Consider the following 26,168-nt stretch of genomic DNA (forward strand, 5'->3'; position numbering starts at 1 on the left):
CCCCGTGTACATGTCAGTCTCCAAGCGATGGCCAGAAACTGTGCTTATTTAACTATTGCATCTTTATTTCTTGCAACATCTTGCAGTTAGTGTTTGAGGGCCATGCTTTGGGAAATGCTAATTTATATGGTCAGTCATTTTTATAATGGAAGTAGGGAAAAGTGCCACAGTTTAATGGTAATTATGGTTTTAATTTTAAAATGTTAAATAGATGCCATACCACAGCTTATTAAAAAAAACAAAAATCCTGAATTTGGAACTTAATAGAGTGTTTTCCTCTTCTATCCAATTTAAGAAAAAGAGGAGAATGACAAAAAAGGAATTTATTTAAAAACACACTAATTCTATAATGAATCATGAATCTATCATACATTTAATATCTATACTAATAAAAGAGTAATATGCTAATTAGACTGGGAGACCTTCTGGAGACCTTCTGGACATCTTTCCGGACAAAGCTGGGGGCTTGGACGGCCTGCAAACTGCCCCCCAGGCCCTCGCCCAGGTCGGCCTGCCCCCAGCGGAGACCCCCACCCTGATGGAACTGTGGCCAGCCTGCAAATGGCCCTCAGCCCCTTGCCCAGGTTGGTCATGCCCCCAACGGGGACCCTCTCCCCATGGGGGCGTGGCCAGCCTGCAAACAGCCATCAGCCCCTCACCCAGGTCGGCCCCATCCCCCAGCAGGGACCCCCCCACCCTGATCGGGGTGTGGCCGGCCTGCAAACCGCTCCAGGCCCCTCGCCCAGGCTGGCCCTGCCACCCCAAGGGGACCCCCACCCTGATCAGGGACACCCTTCAGGGCAGACCAGCTGGCCCCACCGGTGCACCAGGCCTCTATCTATACTAATAAAAGGGTAATATGCTAATTAGACCAGACGTCCTTCCGGACAAAGCCATGGTGGTGGGGCCAAGGCAGAGGCAGTTAGGGGTGATCAGGCCGGCAGGGGAGAGCAGTTAGGGGTGATCAGGCTGGCAGGGGAGAGCAGTTAGGGGAATCAGGCCGGCAGGCAGGTGAGTGGTTAGGAGCCAGTGGTCCCGGATTGTGAGAGGGTGCAGGCCAGGTTTAGGGACAACCCCTTCTGCGCATGCATTTCATGCACCGGGCCTCTAGTAATAGTATAATATTCTCTCTATAGATAGACACCTGGGGTATTGCAAGCTCCTCAATCATCAAAGATGTTATTTTTTTGTTTGTTTTACAAATTCAAGGCAGTACAATATAAAGTAATAAAATCCTGATAATTTATATAATAGAGATTAAAATAAAAATATTTCTGGACATCTCTAACTACTCCAAAAAATGACTTTTCCAGAACCACCCAATCCCAGTACAGTAAATGGGGTGATTTATTGTGGTGATATTTTAATTCATGCTCTTAATTCTTAGGTGGGAAGAAAACTAACTTTTTGTATCAAAATATGAGACTCTAGAAGAATACTGGATAGAAAATCAGAAGGTCTTGGTGACCTTTGTTAAGTTCAGACTCTAGTGGGCACTGTGCCTGGCACAGAGCAGGTGCCCAACACGAGTTTGTGGAATGAACCTCAGCTGCCTGTGCTTTACTTCTCATCTGCTCATAGAGGAGGTTCGGAGAGAATACATGATCTCTGAGGTTCCTTAGAGTGTGGAAATGTAGGTTCTATGGAACCTTGTGGTTCTTAGATTGTTTAGGGAACATGCAGGGTCTTTTGGGAGCAATTACAAACATTTTTAGCTTGCAGAATATAATAATGAGACCAATATAAGCTTTATTTTAAAAAGTGAGTCCTCCCACTTTAGCTTCATCCTATTGATTGTACATGACATGCTTCCAAATGTGAAGTGTGAGCTCCCTTCTCTGCACAGAAATAAAACAAATTATTATTGTACTGTTGCTGATATAAAAGAGCTTTCAATCTTGAAAATCATGCATACCATTTCATATTTTTAATATCATTATGGTTTAATTAATGCACTTAAGTCTTGGAAAAATAAAGTTTGTTATTTTATTCTCTCTCAAAGTTCTCTGTATACTTTTAATTCCAGGATCACTATGTCAAAAAATATAAGTATAGGACTGGAGAATGGAGTTAATATTTATTGTGTGCCTATTATGCATCAGATACTATACAATATGTTGAGATATTTATATACGCTATATTCTTTATTCTTTAAAGAAACCTAAGTATGATAAATTGGTTTGAGAAAATAAAGGCTAAAGTTCAAGTGATTTGCACAAGATCCAGGAGCTAGTGAATGATGGACTAGGAATACAAACTTAGTAACCCTCAGAGAAAAAGAAAAATACTTCAGGACTAAGTAGTACATTTCAAGTAGATGGTGGTCCATGTAAGGAACTGTGAGATTAGTAGGAAGAGAAAAGACCCTGAAGGTGGCAGTGGGCTAAGGGCCTTATGGTCCCTGAGCAAGGGTCTTCAGTAGAAGTGGGGTGTGACCCCCCCTTCCCACTTTGCACTCTGAGGGGAGCTGTAAGTTTCAAGTGACATTTCATTCTGAGTGGTGTGCACTTGGTGACTAAACATTTAACCGGATATTTTTATTTCATGAATGTTGGTTGTCATGGCAAAGTCTAGTTTTTTCATTTACATATAAATGAACCCAGATATTAAATAAATGTTTCCACTTCAAATATGCAAAGGATATCTTTAGTGGATTAAAGGTCAGAAATAATTATGGCTTTTTCATACCATGCTGTAAGGCAAATGAATATTATGGGTTTTTTTGTAACATTCTTTATTTTTCAATTTTTTTTCCCTTCTTGCTTAGTGTTTAGAAAAAAAAAATCTAAGACATTTGCCTCTACTTTCACTATTTTGAAGAAATCATTCCTAAAGACTGGAATTATATCTTTAAAAGATGGACAAACGCCATTTTGATGTCTGGCAAATACCTTTGTCATAGGGGATGTTAATGAATACCCTTAGATGATCAGGTTAGATGAAAGCATTGGGAAGTCAAATGTCATGGGCTTTGAATAAGATCTTCCCTAAGGCTTCTATCAAGCTGAAGCTTTATTCTTAGATGCTATCTGAAGTTTGCCAGTGAAATGTGTGCTTTTGACATATTATTAAAAGAAGTTTTGATTGTAACAGTAAAAGAGCTCAGATGTTCAGTAATATTCTGATATAAATTCAACTGGTTAGATTTCTGTTTTTTAAATTATTATTATTAACAGACCTGTTTTTCAAGGAAAAAACAAACACAACTTAGCTACTTTTTAAAAAGTCACTTGTAGATCCTTACTTAGTGGGATTAAAGCATTAAGTTTTAAATCTCAGAAGACTTAAGTCAAACATCTCAGAAATCCCATATCCTTTACACTTTGCTCATAAATTGACCCTAAATGTTGAAAACCAATAACTATATACATATTTTTCAGTGAAGAACTATAACTACATCTTTTTTTTCATGGTTTCAGGGTCATGCCCCCTGTGCTACTAAAAAAAAGCAAGTAAATTCTTATTTCTTACACTGTACCAATTGTTCAAAATTATGTCTTACTTTAGGTTTTTCATCTTCTCTCCATCAGACTTTCTCAGTTTAGATTTTACTTTCTGGTTTTAGTTGTTCTTTTATATACTTGAGAGAAAAAATACATTTTTACTTTGCTCCTTCATCACATTGAATCTCTCGTAATCTCTTTCTTTTTCCAAAAGGCATTGTTCCTGGAGATTTCCACTGATTTTGAGTGATTGTTCTCTAGGCTTGTTACAAAGCTAACATCTTGAGAACTATTTTCAAAGAACTCTTGAGCTTATTCAACATTAGGTACCCCTTATGTATTTCTTTTTTGGTCTTGTTATTCTTATTTTGTTGGAGTACTACTTGACATCTCTACTTGGATGCCTAATAAACATCTCAAATTTAGTTGACCTTCCCACTGGACCTGCTATATCCAAGGTCTTCCTTATCTTTGTGAATGGCCACTCCATCCTTCCCATGGAGTCAAATATCTAGACACTACACTTGATTCTTTCTCTCTCAGTCCACATCTCATTCAACAGGAAATGTAGCTTTACTGCCAAAATATATAGGAATCTAACCAGACCTCTACTATAACCATGTGCATCATTGCAGTGGTAGCTATACTGTTTCAGAACTGTACATGACCAAATGACTTGGTTGTTATTACCAAACTGGAACACTTGAGAGGCTGCAGCCAGGCTAATAGAATGTCTTGTTACATTTTTTAACATGAAATTTTTACCCCCACAAAGACCCTTGATGGCATTTGGTAGCTTTTTTCAAATAACTTAAGGACTGTCAAATAGATGGAAATAGTAAGAAGTAAGGTCTGGAATTTACATGCTCCATTGTTTATATAGCAATTTACAGTTTATAAAGCACTTTATAGAATTATCTCATTTGATCTTCATAAACTTTCTAGGTGATGAAGAAACTGAGGCTCAGGATGTAACTGATTTGACCTAATCTTGTTAAAGGTAATGACATCAGAATTTAAACCTGATTTTTCTGTTTCTACTTTTATACTCTTTTCTGTCTCTGTTCTCTGTCTTCTAGGAGGCATAATTAGGACCAGTATTAGGAATTTAGAGACAGCAATTCTTATTGAACAAAAGTGGACACTCTCATGATTAGAGGTATCCAAATTAGAATGTGCCCAAGAAATGGCAGGTTTTCTATCAGTGGTACTGTTCAGAGGCTGATATTCCTTCTCTTGGCTCCCTTCCCGCCCTCCCCGCAACCCCTGCCAGGGATACCCTGGGACATGGGATTTCTGCATTGCTAGCTGGCGCTTTAGGATGCCTTCCACATATCCTTTCAGAGATGAAATCTGTTATTTATAAAGGCCTATGGGCATATCTGCTTCTATAAGAACTCATATATCATTGATACTGCCGAGCTTCTTTCATTCTCATTTTAATAATTTAATAATTTTTATTAAAATATTGAAACAGTAAATTATTAGTCATGGCTACCTCTGACTGGTCCATTACTATTTTTAATATTTGTATTATTTTTTTCATCCTATAGCAGGCTAATATATTTAATAACCTTTTTAAAAATTGAATTTTGAGGGGAAAAAAAGAGAGAGATTTGTTGTTCTACTTATTGATGCATTCATTGGTTGCTTCCTGTATGTGCCTTGACAGGAGATGGAACCCACAACCTTGGCATATCGGATGGGCCCTCTAACCAATTGAACAACCTGGCCAGCGCCTACGCCAGTATATTTTATTTATTTATTTTTTTAAATCTTTATTGTTCAGATTATTACAGTTGTTCCCCCTTTTTCCCCCCATAGCTCCCCTCTACCCAGTTCCCACCCCACCCCATGCCCTTACCCTTCCCCCCCCCCACTGTCCTCATCCATAGGTGTATGATTTTTGTCCAGTCTCTTTCCCCACCACCCACACCCCTTTCCCCCCAAGGATTGTCAGTCCACTCCCTTTCTATGCCCCTGATTCTATTATATTCACCAGATTATTCTGTTCATCAGATTTTTTATTCACTTGATTTTTAGATTCACTTGTTGATAGATATGTATTTGTTGTTCATAATTTTTATCTTTACCTTTTTCTTCTTCTTCCTCTTCTTACAGAATACCTTTCAGCATTTCATGTAATACTGGTTTGGCAGTGATGGACTCCTTTAGCTTTTTCTTATCTGTGAAGCTCTTTATCTAACCTTCAATTCTGAATGATAGCTTTGCTGGGTAGAGTAATCTTGGTTGTAGGTTCTTGCTATTCATCACTTTGAATATTTCTTGCCACTCCCATCTGGCCTGCATAGTTTCTGTTGAGAAATCAGCTGACAACCGTATGGGTACTCCCTTGTAGGTAACTAACTGTTTTTCTCTTGCTGCTTTTAATATTTTCTCTTTGTCTTTTGCTCTTGGCATTTTAATTATGATGTGTCTTGGTGTGGTCCTCTTTGGATTCCTTTTGTTTGGGGTTCTCTGCACTTCCTGGACTTGTAAGTCTATTTCTTTCACCAGGTGGGGGAAGTTTTCTGTCATTATTTCTTCAAAAAGGTTTTCAGTATCTTGCTCTCTCTCTTCTTCTGGCACTCCCATAATTCAGATGTTGGTACTCTTGAAGTTGTCCCAGAGGCTCCTTACACTATCTTCATATTTTTGGATTCTTTTTCCTTTTTGCTTTTCCGGTTGGGTGTTTTTTGCTTCTTTGTATTTCAAATCTTTGACTTGATTCTTGCAATCCTCTAGTCTGCTGTTGGATCTCTGTATATTATTTTTTATTTCAGTCAGTGCATGCTTAATTTCTAGTTGGTCCTTTTTCATATCCTTGAGGGTCTCACTAAATTTATTGACGGTTTCTAGGAAATTCTTGAAAAACCTTATAACCGTGGTTTTGAACTCTATATCCAGTCGTTTGCTTTCCTCCATTTCTTTCATTTGTAACCTGTTTCTTTGTCTCTGCATTTTGGCTGCTTCTCTGAGTTGATAGAGTGGCTTTGTGTGCTAGGTGTCCTATAGGGCCCAGTGGCTCAGCCTCCCCAGTTACCTGAGGTGGACACTCTTGGTGCAACCCTTTGTGGGCTGTGTGCACAGTCTTGTTGTAATTAAGCCTTGATTGTTGTTGGTCCCACTGGGAGGAATTGACCTCCAGGCCAATTGACTGTGAGGATCAGCTGTGTCTACGATGGGAGAACTTCTGTGCTGGAGACACCCTTATGGGACAAGACTTGCTTCAGTGGGGCTTTGGTGCTCACTGAATCTGCCCCCTGAATGTGTCCCTTATGGATCTGAGGAGTTGTAATCTGGATTGTCCTACTCTGACCCCTGGGTACACTGGCTCTTGGATCTCCAAGGAGGTGCTAATTTAGCCTCTGCCTGAGGCCACCCAGCAGGAGCTATGGAGAGATCTGCAGATTCTTCTTCTTTGTTTGGGGTTTGGAGGTGCCCAGATGAGGCCCAGCTGTGAAGCAATGCAAGCTGCTGTGGGGCCTTGGGCCTTCTTTTGGATGTTCTGGGTCTCCTTGACTCAACTGCAGTTTGATAGGTAAGTTTAGATTTCAAAGGACCAGACCAGTCATATGCAAAAGCCTCTGTGCACAGCTTGGATGGGGCGGAGTCTCAGGGCAGAGCAAACAGCAATGGCTTCCCGTCATCCCTGCTCTAAGAGGCCCCTGGGTCTCAGTGTCCCTTGGTAATCACTACAAGCACCTCTGAGAGAAAGCTGCCCTTGAGATCCGCCAGTTGCCAGACAGTCCAGTTTCTCCCTTTATGAGTCTGGGTCCCCAGAGTCTTGCCCGGAACTGGAGTTCAGAGCAGTCGGGAGCTTGTGTCTCCCTCCCGCTTGAAAAAGCCAGCCATGTACTCAGTTGCCAGCCCTCTCCATGTGTGCGCCTCCGTACCTCTGCCTTTACTTCCACAGCTTCTCTGAGTCTCATTGTGCTTTTCTCTTCCTTTCTAGTTGTAGAATTTCCACTTAGCCAGCCTTCCTGTGGTTCTGGATGATGTCCGTTTTGTCTTTTAGTTGTAGTTTGGAAATGGTTGTGCGAGGCGGCAAGTTCTGGTGTTTACCTATGGTGCCATCTTGGTTTCTCTCTAGGCCAGTATATTTTAAATGAAAGCTAAAAATATTTCCGGACAAATATGGAAAATATATTCTGCATTTAGCATTGCCAAATGACTTCTATAAATTTATTTTTCATTCAGAGCCCTTAAACTTTACTTTATATTAAACCATTTCTGACCATTTTATTTATTGTTTTTGTGTCTGCTAATCTTTATACATTTGTTATAAGTGGACTTTCCATCATGTTTATGTTTTTTATTATGAAAATTTTAACATATGAGGACATATTTCTATGACATAGTTTTTAACATCTGATATAGAGGGAAGATTTATTTTAATTTTATGATCATACATAATGTAATTCCTACCTTTTACGTCATAGATTTTGTCAGTCAACCAAAGCTTTTTTAAAATTCCGTTCCCTCAAATTCATCTGTGATGTATCATCACCAGGTTGATGATTGGTTTTAAAGTAAATGTTGGGGACTTGCTTTTTCATCTACCTCTCTCTCTTCTTTTTGGGCATAGGCACTATGCATGACTTAGGCTCATTTTTCAAAATATTGATATGCTTTTCTCCTTTGCCTTTCAGTAGTAGTCATGAGTTATACATGTATTGTAAACACCTCCGAGATTTATAACTTGTTCTAGAAGGTGACTATTAGGGTATTTTGGAAAGTAACCAATCAAAGACATTTGAATGATTTTAGCACAATGCGGTATACAGATGAAAGACAGAAAGATAAAAATCCTGGGTATTACAGTGAGGACTGCGTAATATGGTTTTTCTTTATTGGATGATAACATTTGGTTTAAAAAAAAACCTGAAGCAGAAAGAAACTAGGCCTCATGTCAAGAGTGCTGATATTTCCCATTATTAGACATATCATACTTTATATGATATTTCTTTGCTATATTATTTCCAATTCAGCTTTCAGAGTTGTTCACAAAGGGTTTTCATTTTTGATTCTGACTTACCCAGAAACAATAGGATGATTTGGTGACTTTCTTCTATAATTTACCTTTTCAATGAATGAAAAAAAAGCAAATGTCTACAAATTGTTCCGCACTGTCAAGATAGAGACATGGCCATTGCTCACTTTCCTTAGTCACACAATCACAGGAATGCTCCAATAAATGAATATTTTGCTTTTGGAACAAGGCTGGCCTAGAGTTAAGCCATTGTATGCTGGAGCCAGTGCCTGGCTGACATGATGTGACGGTGCTTATCTTTCCCCAACTCTGTGTTTAGTGACATCACCTTGGTAGCTTAAAATCCATTGGTGGGACTATTTACACCATGGAAATCAGCAAATACTATAAATCAGAACTTTTTTTCTGAACCCAAAGAGCTGGTTGGTAAACATTTACCAGCATAACAGTGATTTGAACACAATTTGTGTCACTTTGCTCCAGATATTTAATCTCTCTGACCCTCGTTCTCCATATCTGTGAAATGTGGAAAGCTAGTACTTTTGAAAAAAATAAGTGAGATAGCATAGATGACAACTCTTAATATAGTATTTAATGAATGGCTGTACCAATAACGATGATGATAAAAATAATTATATCAAACACAAATAAATTGTTAATTTACAGGACTACTTTACACACTGTTAGGTAAGTCGCAAGGGGAAATAGATTGCAAAACACTGGGAGAAACTTCATCTGTTTTTAGTCTTGGTGAGTTCTTTCCCTTGTCAGTCTTTTAATGTTTTTTATTTAATTCTGTATCTGCCTTCAGTATGTATCATATGACAAACCACTATGATAAGTGTAGTGGAGACTATATTTTATATTTTTGCTGCCTGTTTCCTTTTGCTACTTCGGAAATAATGAGTAAACCAGTTCTAGCAGTAAGTACCAACAATTTACCATGTGCTTTTTATTCATTCTGTCTTCTGAGACATTTTTATTATATTTATTTATTTATACACATAATATTTATTATATATATTTATTATTATTTTATTTATTATTGTAGCAGGTTGAGGAATAAATGGGAAGCAAGAATTTGAAGATACAAAAGGAAGTCAGCCATTATAGCCCAGCAAATGCATCAGGAGGAACACTGTGAGTGAGAGAGCTTTTCCATGTGTTTTTATTTTCTTCCTTCTTAAAAAAAAAAAAAAAAATATATATATATATATATATATATATATATATATATATATATATATATATATTGATTTCAGAGACAAAGGGAGAGGGAGATAGAAACATTAATGATGAGAGAGAGTCATTGATTGGCTCTCTCCTGCACGTCCCCCACTGGGGATTGAGCCTGCAACCTGGGCATGTGCCCTGACCGTGAATCTAACCATGACCTCCTGATTCATGGGTCAACGCTCAACCACTGAGCCACACTGGCCAGGCAATTTTCTTCCTGTCTTTTTCCTTGTAATAATCAGTGATAAAAATGGGCCAGTGTGAATGCTCTTAGAGTCAGCTGGAGTTGCTGAGCTGCATATTGCTCCCTGGCTTGCAACTTGAGAGGAGGAATTTCAAGGGTAGAGTGGGTGGAAGTAGCTACCTAAGGAGAAAGAACGAGATGAAATCTCTGGGGCATTTGCCTCTAAAGCAAAGAAACGCAGGGGAGGCTGGGCTGATCAGAAAAGGCAGTTGTAGAAATCTGGTGATAAAAAGAGAAAGGGGTTTCAATAGCTTGAGGGGAAGGTAACAGGCAAGAGAAAATTAGAGATGCAGGATGTGAAATCAAATGATTGAACTTCTTTAATGTAGACCATCAGGTCATCTTATTTTTAAAGCAGTGATTTCTCAGACATTTTTCATCTTATATCATGATGACCATATGTCCAAGATTTCCTAGGATAGGCCAGATTTAGGATATTTTTGTTAGATCATTGGTACCAAGTCAGGATTGGAAAATAGTTCAATAATTATTCTTATACCTCCATCTACCAACTCCTATTACCTTTATCCCGTTCCATTTCCAAGTAGAAAACAGCATCATTAAGCAGCTATCCAAATCAGAGATTCCCAGAAATTACTGTGTATCATAATCATCTGGGACATTTGTTAAAATACTGGTTCCTGTGGTACTTTCTCCATCCCTGTAGTCCACAAAATTCAGATTCTTTAGGATTTGGAAGATAATCAAATATCTGTATTTTTTAAACAAGTGCCCCATGCGATTATGAGGAGCTGGCTCATGGACAGGGTGTTGGGAACCAATAGACCAATCATTTGTATTCACATCTACTTCCAAGCTTTACAGAGTTTCTTATAATAGGGCTTCTTATATGGGGGTCCTCTGACATATGGCAATCTTTGAATTCCTGGAATTTTTTCATTAATTTTGTGAATATGGGTCCACAAGCAGTTCCCTAGGAGAGGACTATAGCATTAATCAAATTCTCAATGGAGTTAATGGCCAAGAAAAGTTACAAACTCATGGCTTAAGGCCAAGAATCAGACCATCCAGAAGGTGGAAGGTACTTTTTGCATTGATCTCAGACATAACTGCCCTCATGGTTGTTTTGTTTTGGGGAATGTTGTTGTTGTTGTTTTTCTATCTCATAACAAATTACTGATCTACCAGAAATTTATTTTCTGGGTTAAAGAAGAATACACACACACCTATAAACACTCATGATGACTTCTCTCAAACACGTATTTTCAATTTTGTCAGCCAATAGCATTTAATAGTGTGTGTGTGTGTGTGTGTGTGTGTGTGTGTGTGTGTGTGTCTGAAGGATGATGTTTTGCTGGAGTGGGTGATCTGATCACTTAATTAAGCCTCCTTGTATCCTGCCCCCTTGCCCTCTACCTTTCCCTGAATATTCACCAAAACAGATTCTGGATCTATGATCCAGTGAAATGCTGTCTGTTTTAAACCTTGGGGTTAATATTCTCCAGCTGTGTTGCCTCAGCATTAAGGAGACTTTTCCTTGACACGCATTTGTGGTTTCGGGAGCCAAGCAATAGATTGGAAACTTCGGGGCTGTGAGTTCTAACTCTGGGTCTGCCCTGACACAGCATATGACCTTGGCCAATTCATTTGATCTCATTCCAAACTCTCTGATGCTTGATAACAGGATTTTCTAGAAATCTTCCTGCCAATGAAGGCATATGGAACCACTCCTTGGTTCCACAAGGGAAGGCTACACTTCATTATCTTTCGGGCTTTTAACTGTCTCTCTTTTTGCCCATCTCCTCATGCCAGAGACACTAGAGTCTTCCTGTGGCTGTTTTCCCAAGTCTTTCCCCAGCTCTCCCCAGGATTACAAGCTTTGTCTCCAAATACATACCCCACCAAATTAAATTGTCCAGGCTGCGTTGGAAGAGTGTGAGTTGTGCAGAACTGGACTCTGCCCTGGATTTCACCTGGCTACTGTAAATAAAAGAAAGTTAATATTTTTTTCTCATTTTTCAGCTTTCTACAACATACAATTTATTGTTTTATGAGCCTCCACAAATCATTTTTATACTTCCTCTACTTTTAACATATCCTTTTAGAGAAAATGATTAAGTTGATAAATTATATTAAAAATAATACAATTCCAAGAATTTTTCTGTAGAGAACATGCACTATTTCAGCTGTTGGACTTTGTTAGAAGATCATTTACTCAGATAATATGTATCTTTTAAGTTTTGGGAACACACACACACACATTCCAGTATATAATCAAGAATTTTGTGTGATGGCAGAGGAAAAAATTATGTTTTATAAGCAACTTTTAGATTCCTGATAATTGCCAGTTCCTCATTTAAGAATAGGTTGGAGCAGTACAGTTGTGACTCTTACTAATATTTTCTTTTGCCTTCTGCCTTAAGATACTATGCCCTTTTGTACGTTATAGTCACTTTATTTTTGCTAATGATAATTAAGGATTCTTGGGCCAAAATACTAACAAGAGTCAGCATATGGTTCAGTCCAATGGAGTTAGGAGTTAAACAGTTAGGGAGAACCTTTGTTTGTGTTATGAGTCCGCCACCCCCTGACTTGTAGTGATGCTGCTAGTTACTCTTCTGGGATGGAGAACCTTCCTTCTGCTTGGTGCCCCTTCACTCTCCTCTTAGTCTGAGGCTTCCTCATCGCCCCAGACACTTGGTGTGTTTCCCCAGTAGACCGTCTTCTCCTTTCTCACCAGACCTCAATTACACAAGACCTCTTTGGTGTAATTGCCAACCTGGAAATTATTGATAATCTAATATCTGCATATTAATCTTGTGAAAAGGAAGTATTTTAAAGTAACAGTAAGAGTTAACATTTATTATTTTCTCTGTGCTAATACCTTTTATAACACTTTACATGGAAGTTTGCATTTAATTTTCATAATAATCCTGTGAGGTCTTTTACTTTTATATACCCACCATGTAGATAAAATACAGAAAAAGTGTTAAGGTAATTCACCTAGACTCACACAATGAGTGAAGGCAATCTGATTTGAGACCTTGTGCCCTCAAATAAAGTGCTCCATCTATGAAAAATAGCCAGATAACACCTTTTTACGTAGTTTAAAAACTGTGATGGTTAGAACCAATCACAGGTAGACCTGCTCTATGGTGTGTGGAGGAAGCAAGTAGACAGGAAGCTGACTCCCCCTCCTTCTCTCTCTCCTTTCTCTCCCTCTCTCTCTCATATACACACACCCCACACACATGTGCACACACAGACCAAGCTGAGCAGATATTCTTTTATCTGTTTTTACACCGGACTTCCAAGTAATGTTTCATTTGAAGAGAGATTTTCTCTGTAAAATACAAACAAGCTTTGAAAATTACTGCTCTCTACAATCCCACTTATCATAGTGCATTCTTATCTCCCCCTACCCCCATCTGGAAATGCTAATGTAACTCAGATGTTAGCTGAGGTCACCCTTGTCTCTGAGGTCACCCTGTCCTTTGAGATTTAAATAAAATTGCCTCAATCCCCCATTTCATATCTCCTGGAAGGCTCCAATGCCGTAGCCCAGGTTTGTGCGCATTCTCGAACTGATTCCCAGGGCAGGTTTCCTGCTAAACTCTTGACCTCCACTGTGTCGTACCTCCCACAGCTGCCTTTTTCTCTGTGTTCCTTGCTGACCTTGAGGGGAACTAAAATATTTTTTTCCTAACTTGCACCCCTTCCCCCACCCCCCAATTCACTCCCACAGGAACTGTTTCATAATGAAGATTGGGCAGGCAACAGGGGAGGGTTCATATCCCAGCACAATATTTAAATAGGAATATTAAGCTTCCTTCATAAGCTGCTTTGCCACCAGGAAGTTCTTAATGTTTATATCCCCCTGTTATACCAGGCCCAGGCCCTTTCACTCTCTCAGTACCTTTTCTTCCTCCCCATCTTCTTTTCCCCTCCTCTGCCTTCCTCTCTTCTCCCCTCTCTTTCCCTTCCCCCTCTCCCCTCTTTTTCCTCCAGCTCCTCCCTCTCCTCTTCTTCCTCCTTCTCCTCCTCCTCCTTGCCATTTCTCAATTTAAAATCCCTCTGTATTTCTTTAGCTATTCTTTATTTGCTGCCTCCTTCTTAACTATGTCTCCCAGAACCTCACCTTTTCTACTGTGAGCAACTTAACAGGCTATTTTTCTAAATGAAGATAGGTTTCTGTCCAGGAGAAACTGTAGTGCAAGCTGTTGAGATGAGTGTTTTCCAAGCTACATGAGCCCAGTCTAGCCCTATTGAATGACTATGACCAGGCTTATTAGCAAGTCCACACTGGAGACTAACTTCACCCCTTGCTGGAGAACAGTCAGGAGCCTGTATGAAGGGTAGGTAAACAATTTTTTTTCCTTGAATAGTTAATATTAAGATTGATATAAACCTTTTATTAAGCAGATACTCAACACTAGGTACTGTGCTCAACACTTCACATTTTTTATTTAATTGAAATTTCACACTCTGAAGTACATATTGGTATTTTCTTTTAACTAATGAGAGACATTAAGCAATTTGTCCCAAAGTCATACAGTTATTAGAAAGTTGTACAGCTCTGCTTTAAGCCCTGCATGGACACTTCATGTTCTTATGCTATTCAACCATCTAGTGGTCAAATGAACACTCTTTCCTAAATGTTCCAGTCCACCTCTGGCAGCCCTTACTTTCCTCCGGAAGTTACACAGACTCTATGTCATTGTCCTATCTCCTGAGAGACTCTCATAGAATTTGAGGAATGCAACTATTTTCAGCTCCCTTTGGGGAATATGTGTTTTTTCTAGTATATAGCAAAGAACTGGGCTTTATATGAAAGTCATGTTAACTTTAGGTTTAGATATCTGTATTTCTAAATGAAATGTGCTAAGTAAACTTTTTAAAAAAAAAAACAATACTAAGAGATAAGAGAGCTTGTGGGAAAAAGGTCCAGATAGTCATGGGCCTAAATCCTGGTTCCTATGCTCTTGTGTATCCTATGGCAAGTTGCTTATCTTTCCTGAGCCTTCATTTCTGTATTACATCCTATATAATAAAAGCCTAATATGCTAAGTGTCCGGTTGTCCGGTCGGCCATTCAACCAACAAAGTGTAATATGCTAATGATATGCTAAGGCTGCTCAACCACTCCCTATGATGTGCACTGACCACCAGGGGGAAGACTCTCTGACAATAGGTGAGCTTGCTGCTGGGGCTGGCAGATCAGGACTGAGTGAGATGGGTTGGACACACTCTGGAGCCCTCCTGCGGTCCCTCCCCGGCTGGCCAACCTCCTGCGTCCCTCCCCGGCTCTGATCGTGCACTGGTGGGGTCCCTTGGCCTGGCCTGCGCCTTCTCACAATCTGGGACCCGTCGGGGGATGTCGGGTAGCTGGTTTCGGCCCAATCCTGCAGGCCAGGCTGAGGGACCCCACTAATTCATGAATTCATGCACCGGGCCTCTAGTGAACAATAATGCCAACTGCCCTAGCATAGTGCGTGGCAGTCAGAAGGTATTCAATAAATATTAGTGTCTTTCCTTCTTTTTTTCTGGCTGAAATTCTCAGATCAGCATATTGACTCAGTATTTGTTCAGAATATCAAGTGGTCCAACACTGGAAGTTGAAGGAATATGTTATCCATCTCCTACTATTGGTGAAGATTGAGAGGCAAAAGTGGATTCAACTTCTTGAGATGGGACTCTGCTGCCAGGGCTTGATGGCAGGACAGCCCTCTAACTGTGTGAAAGAGTTGATTATGGTCTTTGTAGCCTCAAAACCAAACATGTCGTCCGTGCTCATTTGAATATAGCAGTTAACTGACTTTTGTATTTTGCATTTTTATGTCATTTTGGATTTAATATATTGAGTGATTTTATACCCAAATTTTCTGTAAATGTTTTGTTTTTTTAAGTGGCTTCACTCAAATGTGTGGTGTTCATCACAGCTAGGCTGGGTGGTTAGCACCAATCCAATGACTTGACAAATATCTTTTCTTAATAACCATACATATAAAATAACTACATTGCACTTTTCTAGAAACACTTATCAGGCAGATAGGACTCAATCATCAGAGCATGTCATTTAATTTCTCCTTAAATTGTTGGTTTCTGTCAGGTGGGGCATCTATATCAGGCCCTCGGGCTAGGGCTGAGGAACACACAAGGATTCTTGTCATCTTGAATGGAGTGATTTCACTTGGCAGCAAATTCTGCTCCTTAAAAAATATATATATATATATATATATATATATATATATATATATATATATATGCATATTTTTATTAATTTCAGAGAGGAAGGGAGAGGGAGAGAGAGATAGAAACATCAATGATGGAAAAGAATCATTGATCGTCTACCTCCTGCACGACCCCTATTGGGGATTGATCCCACAACCTGCGCATGTGCCCCGACTGGGAATCAGAACATGACCTCCTGGTTCATAGGTTGATGCTCCACCACTGAGCAACATTGGCTGGACAAATTCTCCTTCTTAACATCAATACTGCAAGCTCAGAGGAAACATGTATCCGAGAAAGGTGATCTTTCTCCTTTCAGGTTCTAATTTTTTTCTGAAAGTGAATAGTAGTACAAACTCTGATGTTTGTTTTCTGTTTAAGCATACTTATTGTAGAGCATCAGTTCTCAAATTTCACTTACATCATGATTGCCACAGCTCCTAGGATCTGATTGTGTTAACTTGGGATCAATCCAAGAATCTTGATTTTTCAAAAGCTTCTTTAGTATTTCTGTACAGATAGTGCCTATCTTTCAAATGACTATAATACAGACACCTGATACATACAAATAGCTATTTCTATTTCTTCTCAACCCCTGACTTCTCTGTTTTTCCACCTTCTCCTATCTTCCACCCCAACTCCTTATTGTTCTTCATAGATAATTGTTTTATAAATATCTTTGGGTTTCTATGGACTCGGAAGTGAAAGGAGTTCAAGCAATGGTAATTAGCATAGATAATTCTTATGCAAGCCATATGTGTGCTTATATTTAATTCTTATAATTCTATGAGTTTGGTATCATTATTTTCATTACATTTTACCAAAAGGGAAACCAAAACTGAGAGATTAAGTAACTTTCCCAAGATCTAGAGCAGGTAAATGGCACAGTTAGGACTTGAATCTAGGACGCAAATCATCCAACAAAATTAGTATTAATGTAACTTTAATGTAGATATATATTTTAATCTAATACCAGATGGTTTAATTTTCTCTGTCTCTTTTCTGGTGCAGGTGTATGTGTGTGAGTTCAGTTTTGAGCATGTTTAATTTGTGGTCCTATGGAGCATTCTTTCATCTTCCCATCTTTGTTTAGAATAAAATTTTAAGATAAAAAGTTTATTCATCTACAGTTCCAAAAGAAATACTAACACACATTTGTCTAAATAGTAAGCAGGAAGGAGATTGTATAGGTTCACAGCTCATCAAAAACTAGAACACTCTTGTGATACTTCACCATCTGGTGGTCAGAAACTCAAGTGAGCCATCTGGGCACTAAGCAAAGACCATGCTATTGAGGTACCTTCTTACTTAGCTGAGAATTGTGTTATAACTTGGCCATTTGCCAGTTCCAAGGCCTGCTAGCTAGCTGTCATATAAAAGTGGAATTCTCAATTTATGCCCCAACCCATGCAAATCTTAGCATACATAATAAATGTGCGCCTTTCTGTGCCCACGCCTTCAGAGGTGCTGATTCTATACTGCACTGAAACCCATTTTCACTGAGGCCACTTACGACCCTTCTAGTTTTCATATGCAATAGCAATTTGCACTCTTGACTACTTTCCCTGTCTAAATTCTCTCCTCCTCTGATTACTAGAAACATACACTCCTAGATCTTCTTTTCTGTTCCTTTAGTCCTTCTCAGGCACCTCCTTAAAAGTTCTTCTTGCTTTGTCAGTCCCTAAAATTTAGATGTTTATCTGGGTCCCGTGTTTGGCCTTTTGGGTTCAATGGGGAGATCTTGGCAACTCTTAGTAACTTCTGACTCTCAACTTCATCCCCAAGGAAGAGGGATGATTAAGTGGGATTAAGGGCAATGACATTTATTAGATCCAGGTGCAGGGGATTCTCTATCTCCCCTTCTCTTGAATATTACCCTTATACAATCTCTCTTCCTCCCATGAAACTGGGAGTATTATGGATTTGGGGCCCTTACTGCTAGGGAAATACCTTATCCTGAGAATACCTCAGTGCCTGGATTAGGCAGTCTTTACCTTAGATCATCCCTCTTGTTTACCTTAATTTGTCTCCTTTGGCACATTTTCTTTGACACTGGAGTGGTCAGATACAGAGGACTGAGACACGTGTTTCAATTTAAACCTTCCAGCTTTAAGTGTTGTAGACCCTTTATATCTGCCTCTGTTTTTAGAACATGAATGGTCCAGTCTCACTCATCAAGGGAATTTTCAAGTGTTATAATAGTAAAGCATATATTTTGACCTGGTCTTATTAGTTCTTGACCTGTAAGCATCTTTTTCCTTGGAGAATTTTTGATGAGAGTGTAAAGATCAAGGGTAGAGCGTGGGTATTCTGTGGCAATAAGGTTAGGATTCTGGTTTACGAATATCTCTTAATAGATTTCCATCATACAAGACCCACTCCTTATTGTATATATCCTTCCTCTGCTTCTAAATACAACCCAGCTACCACATATATGCCAGCTTTCCCAATATTCTTGTCTTCAATCCACTTGTCTCTACTATAGGACAGGCACATATAGTCATTTGCCATCTGGAAGTTTTTCCTTGGGTGCCCCACAGGATCTCAAATATGTCCCAAACTAAGCTCATAATATTTCCTTTTCTCACCCCCTGAATCTACCCTTCCTCTTCTATCTCAATAATAACAGGTGCTTAAGTCAGAAAGAAAGAGATCACCCTTGACCTGGCTCTCTCTTAGCGCCCTCAACCCCATTTAACCTGTCATTAAGTTATACACAGATAACTTTTAATAGTAGCTTTCTTGAATCTTTCCTCTATTCTTCACTCTCACTGCTACTGCCTTATTTAGGCCTTTATTATTTCTGACATGTTTATAAATTAAACTTATTGGGGTGACATTGGTTAATACGATTGACATTTTTTAAACAATAGCATCCTAAGAGGTTTCCCCACTTGCAATCACCCCCTTTTGTAATTAGGAAGATAATATTACAGATTTCTTTGACCAGACCCTTCCTATAAATGTCCATCACTTCTCAGACATAAGACCAAATCCATCTCAAAAACCTGGGTGGAGTATGGCAAACATAGCTAGAAGACTACTGAGTTGAGATTCCCTTGACCTGGACAGACCTCTTACTCTTCTCTAGGAAACAGAGGTCTACTTTATTGCTACATGGATTTGAACTTACTTTTGAGAACCTGGATCCTCCCCTGCATTTGCACCCACCTTCTAACACAGCTTGGATTTTGAAGTTACTGGATTTTTTGTTTTCTTTAGACTCTGACCTTACCCCCTGCAAATGCTCCCAGGCCCAGAACCCTGTATATTTTTGCAGGAATGCTTGTTTCATGGAAGTGGAACCTCATTTTCTGCAGTGTTTCTGTGGCCTAGAATAGTGCCTTGCAAATATTGTGCCCCCTGTAAGTATGTGTGGAATGAATTTGGCACCATTAGACATTCAGGTTGATCCATCCTTTCCTGAGGTTGCTTTCATCCCAGGATGGAAGTCCTGCTCCATCTTGGTCCTATGTCAGCATTTTAATGAAGCCTTTTTAATTTTTTTTAAGCTCCGCTAGCCCAGTTTCATTGAGATATAATTGATACATTCCACTGTATAAACTTAAGGTATAAAACAATTATTTGAAACATGTATATGTTTTGAAATGATTAACACAATATGTTTAGTTAACATCCATACATCACATAATTATAAATTTTTATTCCTTGTGATGAGAAATTTTACTCATTCAGCAACTTTCAGGTATATAATACAATATTATTAACTACTAGAGGCCCGGTGCATGAAATTCGTGCACGGGAGTGGGTGTGTGAGTCACTCAGACCAGCCTGCACCCTCTCCAATGTGGGACCCCTCGAGGGATGTCCGACTGCCCGTTTAGGTGGGATCAGGCCTAAATGGGCAGTTGGACATCCTCTCACAATCCAGGACTGCTGGCTCCCAACCACTTGCCTGCCTGCCAGCCTGATCAACCCCTAACCATTCCCCTGCCAGCCTGATCGATGCCTAACTTCTCCCCTGCTGGTCTGATTGCCCCTTACTGCCCTCCCCTGCTGGCCTGGTCCCCCGCAACTGCCCTCCCCTGCAGGCCTGGGTCCCCCCCAACTGTCCTCCCCTGCAGGCCTGGTCTCCTCCAACTGCCCTCCTCTGCTGGCCCGGTGACCCCTAACTGCCCTCCCCTTCAGGCCTGATTGCCCACAACTGCCCTCCTCTGCTGGTCATCTTGTGGCAGCCATCTTGAGTCCACATGGGGGCGGCCATCTTGGACCACATGGGGGCGGCCATCTTGTGTGTTGGAGTGATGGTCCCTTTGCATATTACCTATTTATTATATAGGATAGTCTCCATGCTGTACATTATATCCCCATAACTTATTCATCTTATAACTGGAAGTTTGTACCTTTTGGCTATCTTCACCCATTTCATCTGCCCTCCACCCCCTTCCATAAAAACAAATGTAATCTCTGTTTTTTGGATTTGTTGTCTTTAGATTCCACATATAAGTAAAATTGTACAGTATTTATTTTCTGTCTGACTTATTTCACGTAGCATAATGCCCTCAAGATCCATCTAGGTTGTTGAAAATGGCAGGCTTTTCTTTTTTATGATTGAATAGTATTTCATTATATATGACTTCTTTACCTATTCGTCAGTTGATGGACACTTAGGTTGTTTTCATTTCTTGACTATTGTAAGTAAGGCTGCAGTGAAAATGGGGGTTTGATCTTTCTTTGGGACAGTGATTTTGTCACCTTCAGATATACACCCAGAAATGGAAGTGGTTGATCATATGATAGTTTTATTTTAAATATTTTGAGGATCCTCCATATTGTTTTTCTCAGTGGCTGCATAAATTGATATTCCCATCAATAGTGCAGGAGGGTTTCCTTTTCTCTACATCCTTGCCAATACTTGTTGTTTGTTTGTTGATTTGTGAATGATAGCTATTCTGACAGGTGTGAGGTGCTATCTCATTGTGTTTTTAATTTGCTTTCCCTGATGATTAGTGATATTGAGCATCTTTTCATGCACCTGTTGGCCATTTGAATATCTTCTTTGGAATAATGTCTATTAGTGAAGCCTTGATGTACTCTGTTTCTTGCCTTTGGCTGGAAGACGAGAATCATGTCCTTTTATATTGGAGCTGGCATAAAGCTTATGGCTAGTATATGCCAAACTTTCTCTTCTGAATCTTCTACCTTTGAATCTCAGCTTAACTGATCTGTTCAGTCATCTGTTCTTCTAGACTTCCTTTTCCATTTCCTAGTCAACCTCACTCACCATGAAGGTAAACTAGAGATCCGTGAAAAAGGACTGTGGAGCCACCCTAACAATTCTTTTCTTCTGACTTTTGCCCTTTTATACCTGAGCAAGAAGAAAAGAATAAGGTATATAGCTGTTTCCGTACATATTATGTAAAAAACATATCATTCATTCAAAAACATGTAATAAGTGTTAACTATTTGGTCACACAAATTTGTGAAAATGAGGTTTATTTTTATCTGTATGTTCAAACAAGAGAAGATTTAGAATCTCTCATTTAGAAATATTAAATAATAATGACTAGTTTACAAGTTTTCTTGACATTTAAGAACAATTATATTCATAAATGCCACTGTTACATTTAATAACCTGCACATTTCATCAGTCTGAGTGCAAACTGCACTATAAAGTAAGTTTTCTTCAGCTAATTAAAAAAATGGTAAGAGAATATCTTCAAAAACCGTGAGAGGGAGAGGGGAAGAGAAAGAGAGAGAAACAGAGACTGTCTTAGAAGGGTTTTACCACATATTATACAACAACTACTATCTTATATATCTGTATAAAAGGCTGATATACAAATCGACCTAATGGTGGAACGACCATTCGCTATGACGCGCACTAATCACTAGGGGGCAGATGCTCAATGCAGGAGCTGGGCTCACGGCTGGCGAGTGCAACGGCTGTGGCGGGAGCCTCTCTCGCCTCCACTGCAGTGCTAAGGACCCCTCGGGGGATGTTAATCCAGCAGGCGGACATCCCTCGAGGGGTCCTGGACTGCAAGAGGGCACAGGCCGGGCTGAGGGGACCCCCCCTCCCAGTGCACAAATGTTGTGCACCAGGACTCTAGTATTATAAATATTATACAATTGGCTAGAGGAATAATTGTGTGTGTTTTAGAGATTTTTTTGTATCCCTTGATGAAGGTGCTCAGTAACTTCCTCTGAGTTCTTATACTGACATTTTAAAATAAAATAAGAACGTCTGCATTTTAAAAAACCTAATATTTAATATTAAGAATTGAAAGAACATCTCTCCTTTTTAAAATGAAATAAACTTTCTACAAATGATATAACTCATATATAGAAACTGACCTCTTTGTAGAAAGACAGGCCTATACTGAAATGGGCTAACTCAGCACAGAGTTTTTTGAGCGTTTAATACGCTTGCTCAAAATGAACTGACATGTAGACCAATGTTTGGGTGAAGTCTATTGTCAGTGCCTATGTCAAGTCAGCTGTCCCTTCAGCCAGGAAAATGATACCTTTTAGCAGGTGCTTGGTGCAACATTAATCAATCAGAACTTGTCTTTGACAAGTAGAAGAGCTAAAGAACCGGTTCTCACTTGACTAGACGCTTGTTTATGCTATGAATCTAAAGCAAAAATCTAGTAATTCAAAATATTTAAAGGGTTTCAAACAATTGTGGAGATCTGCAAATGGTTCATTTCCCATGTGAGGAATGTAACTTGTGATTCTCTGCATATCTTCTGCTTTTGCGTAGATATACACAGATATTTAAAAGCTGTATTCTTTTTAAAAAATACATATTTTTATTTAAAAAATGTATTTTTATTGATTTCAGAGAAGAAGGGAGAGGGAGTGAGACATAGAAACATCAATGATGAGAGAGAATCATTAATTGGCTTCCTCCTGCACATCCCATACTGGGGATGGAGCCTGCAACCTGGGCATGAGCCCTGGCTGGTTTGGAATTAGACCATGACTTTCTGATTCATAGGCTGATGCTCAACCACTGAGCCATGCTGGCTGGATTAAAAGATGCATTCTTTTGGTAGTACTAGCACTGACTTAAATATTATCAGACTCCTGTGTTATATAGAACACTTGCTTCATAGTACTATTTTCATTCCTTTATTATAGCAAATATATCATCTTATGCACCAGTGGAATTACTTTACACTCTCTTCAACATGATAAAGATGAAAAATTTAACTATAAAAAGAATATGGATTTTCATGCAAAATAGAGAAAAAAGTAATTACTTTTATTCTAATTTTTGCTTTTGTAGCCAAGATGGCAGAGTGGGCACTCATGCAGTGCAAAATAGAGAGGGTCTGGTCTCTCCATCCATTTGGGACACAGAAAATCAGAAAAAAAAACCTTAAAAAATATAGAGTTTCCCTAATAAAGCAGAATTTATAACAATCTCTGATGAGCAAACACAAAATGAAAATTCTCCTGGAGAGCCGGAGCTGAAGTACCAGGACTCGGAGACTGGAAAGAGGGGTCAGGCCCAATAGTCCAAGGCCCATGCAGCGCTGAGTGTGCCCACCATGGTGGGTCTCACAGCCTGTGGCCTTTGTGATGTTAAGGGCTTGTTAGAAATGACCTGGCGGGAGCAGAAGTAGAGCTCCTTGCTCATTCCAGTGGATTTTCCAATAAAACCTCCATTTGCAAACATGGGGGCTGGACTATGGTTTCCCCATTATGCAAGGTCCCAATTTTCTAGTGTAGTACCTGAGCTGCAGGCTCTCAGGTCAGGCTGAGGTAATAATACTGCCCACTAAATGGAGGCGAGTTTAGGAAGAGCTAAAAATAAAGAAACAAAACAAACACAATTTCCTTGGCAAGAAAAACTCACAAGCCCAGATTTAAAAACACATGTGAAAATTCAAGACAATAAAAGATAGCCAGTATACCCATCAAGTTGGAAGAATTATACTTGAGGAACTAGAAATAATCATTTGTAAAATGGTTTCAATAAAATTAATTTATAAATCTTTGAAAGGATAAAAAATGGAACTGGTATTCTGCAAATAAAAAAAATTTGAAACAAGTATGAATGAATATGGCTAACAATTCATTAGAAATCTTGCAAATGAATTTTACATGTAGATTAAAAATTGAAAAAAATGACTAATAAAGAGGATAAATAATAGATTGGACACAATTGAAGTGATAGTTACTTGAAATGAAATATAGAACTAAATTACACCAACTGTTACAGGAAAGAAAGAAGGGAGAACAAAAGAAAGAGAGAGAGAGAGAGAGAGAGAGAGAGAGAGAGAGAGAGAGAGAGAGAGAGAAAAGAAAGAAAGAAAGAAAGAAAGAAAGAAAGAAAGAAAGAAAGGAAGGAAGGAAGGAAGGAAGGAAGGAAGGAAGGAAGAAAGGGGAAGGAAAGAAAAGGAAGATATAAAAACATAAAAGAAAACAGTTGGAGGATGAATTGAAACATTGCAATATATTTCTAACAGGATTTATAGAAGGAGAGAATGAAGAAAATATAGAACAGATAACAGCTAAGAATTTCCTAGAACTGAAGAAAGCCATATGTTCTCAGCCAGAAAAAGCACAAAGTGCTAATCAGATTAAATTGACACAAAACAAAAAAATCTGCTTGTAAACACATTTTATTGGAGCTTTAAAGTAATATTTGAAACATTATCTTTTTTTCTTTCAGTCCTATTGTTGCCAAAACACAGCCTGCTGCATTATTGTTTATTTTTTCTACTAAGATCTCCTATTAACTTATTTTTATCTCCATTATTTATTAAGTGAAGGAGCAAGTAGTTAAAATAGCCGAAATTTGTGCTTTTTTCTTATCAAGGAGAAACACACTGATTTTGCCAGTGGATTAAACACGTTTTCTCATAATTGATTTTACATGTACCCATCAATACCCAATGCCCAATTAAGTATTTTCTAATTTTCTCCCAAGGTATGAATATTACTTGCTATTGTACAGAAACTCAAATATAACTAGTTGATTCAAGAAGGTTGATTCTTTGCCAGGCCTGCATGACTCAGTGGTTGAGCATTGACCTATGAATCAGGTTTGATTCCCTGTCAGGGCACATGCCTGAGTTGCAGGCTTGATCCTCAGTAGGTGGCATGCAGGAGGCATCCGATCAATGATTTTTGCTCATTGTTGATGCTTCTATCTCTCTCTCTCCCTCTCCTTTCCTCTCTGAAATCAAATATATATATATTTGATTTATAATGAATATATAATGAATTTATATATATATTTGCCAAACTTTCTCTTCTGAATGTACACACACACACACACACACACACACACACACACACACATACATATATACATATATATATATATATATATATATATATATATATATATATATATATAAAAATGAAGACTGTTGATTCCTTCCTGCCTTAACTTTGTTCTAAGTTACTAAAAAGTTACTTACTTGAATATTCCAAAGCCATCTTGTCTCCAGGATGCTCTAGAGTGGGGTTCTGATTTTTTTGCTTATCTACTTTATGGAATAGTCAGCGGGCTGATATTCAACTGATAAAAACCTGAGTGATGTACTGGCTTGCATTCATCTTGATTAGTTGATATTTCAATGATCTATTGGTACATAATAAAATACCTCAAAATTTAGTGATATAAAATGATGACAGCAACTATCTTGTTCATGAATCTGAAATTTGGGGAGGGCTTGATGAAGTCTACTTGTCTCTGTTTCACTGGGTGTCAGCTGGTGTGGCTGCAGTGCTGGGGCCTGGAATTATCTAAAGGCTCACTCAGATGTCTGGTGCTTGATGCTGGCTATCGGCTGGGTCCTCTGCTGGGGCTGCAGCCAGATTACCTACACTTGACCTTTCCATGTGGCTGCTTGGCTTCCTCACAGTATAGTGGCCGTGTTCCAAGGGTGAGATGAGAGATAAGAGGCCAGGTGGAAGCTGTATGGCCTTTGTCACCTAGCTTGAAGTCACCCAGTGCCACTCTTGCCTCATTCTATTCATTAGAAGTGAGTCACTAAAGATATCAAGTAGAAATGTGGCTAAGATACAAGGACCAGCATCTCTGAAAACTAGAATTGTTTAATAGTGAACAGGGTGCA

At 39.0% G+C, this 26,168-nt stretch overlaps 1 protein-coding gene across 3 annotated transcripts in view; it reads left to right on the top strand.

Moving 5' to 3' along the window:
* The window catches only part of SUGCT (succinyl-CoA:glutarate-CoA transferase), a 538,921-nt gene that overhangs the window by 337,066 nt on the left and 175,687 nt on the right, over nucleotides 1–26,168 (top strand). Inside the window, exons 13-14 of one of the 3 annotated variants that reach the window (XM_079786520.1) lie at nucleotides 4,389–4,443; nucleotides 5,116–5,276. The exons of 1 other annotated variant lie outside the window; for it this stretch is intronic. In XM_079786520.1, coding sequence (XP_079642646.1) covers nucleotides 4,389–4,418 — 30 coding nt within the window. In that variant the 3' untranslated portion in view covers nucleotides 4,419–4,443; nucleotides 5,116–5,276. Of the gene's footprint in view, nucleotides 1–4,388; nucleotides 4,444–5,115; nucleotides 5,277–26,168 lie in introns of those variants that run through there. One more of the 3 variants, XR_013814318.1, reaches the window with a different exon arrangement.

This window comes from Cnephaeus nilssonii (genome assembly GCF_951640355.1).
Source record: "Cnephaeus nilssonii genome assembly, chromosome: 12".
NCBI classification, from domain to species: Eukaryota; Metazoa; Chordata; class Mammalia; order Chiroptera; family Vespertilionidae; genus Cnephaeus; species Cnephaeus nilssonii.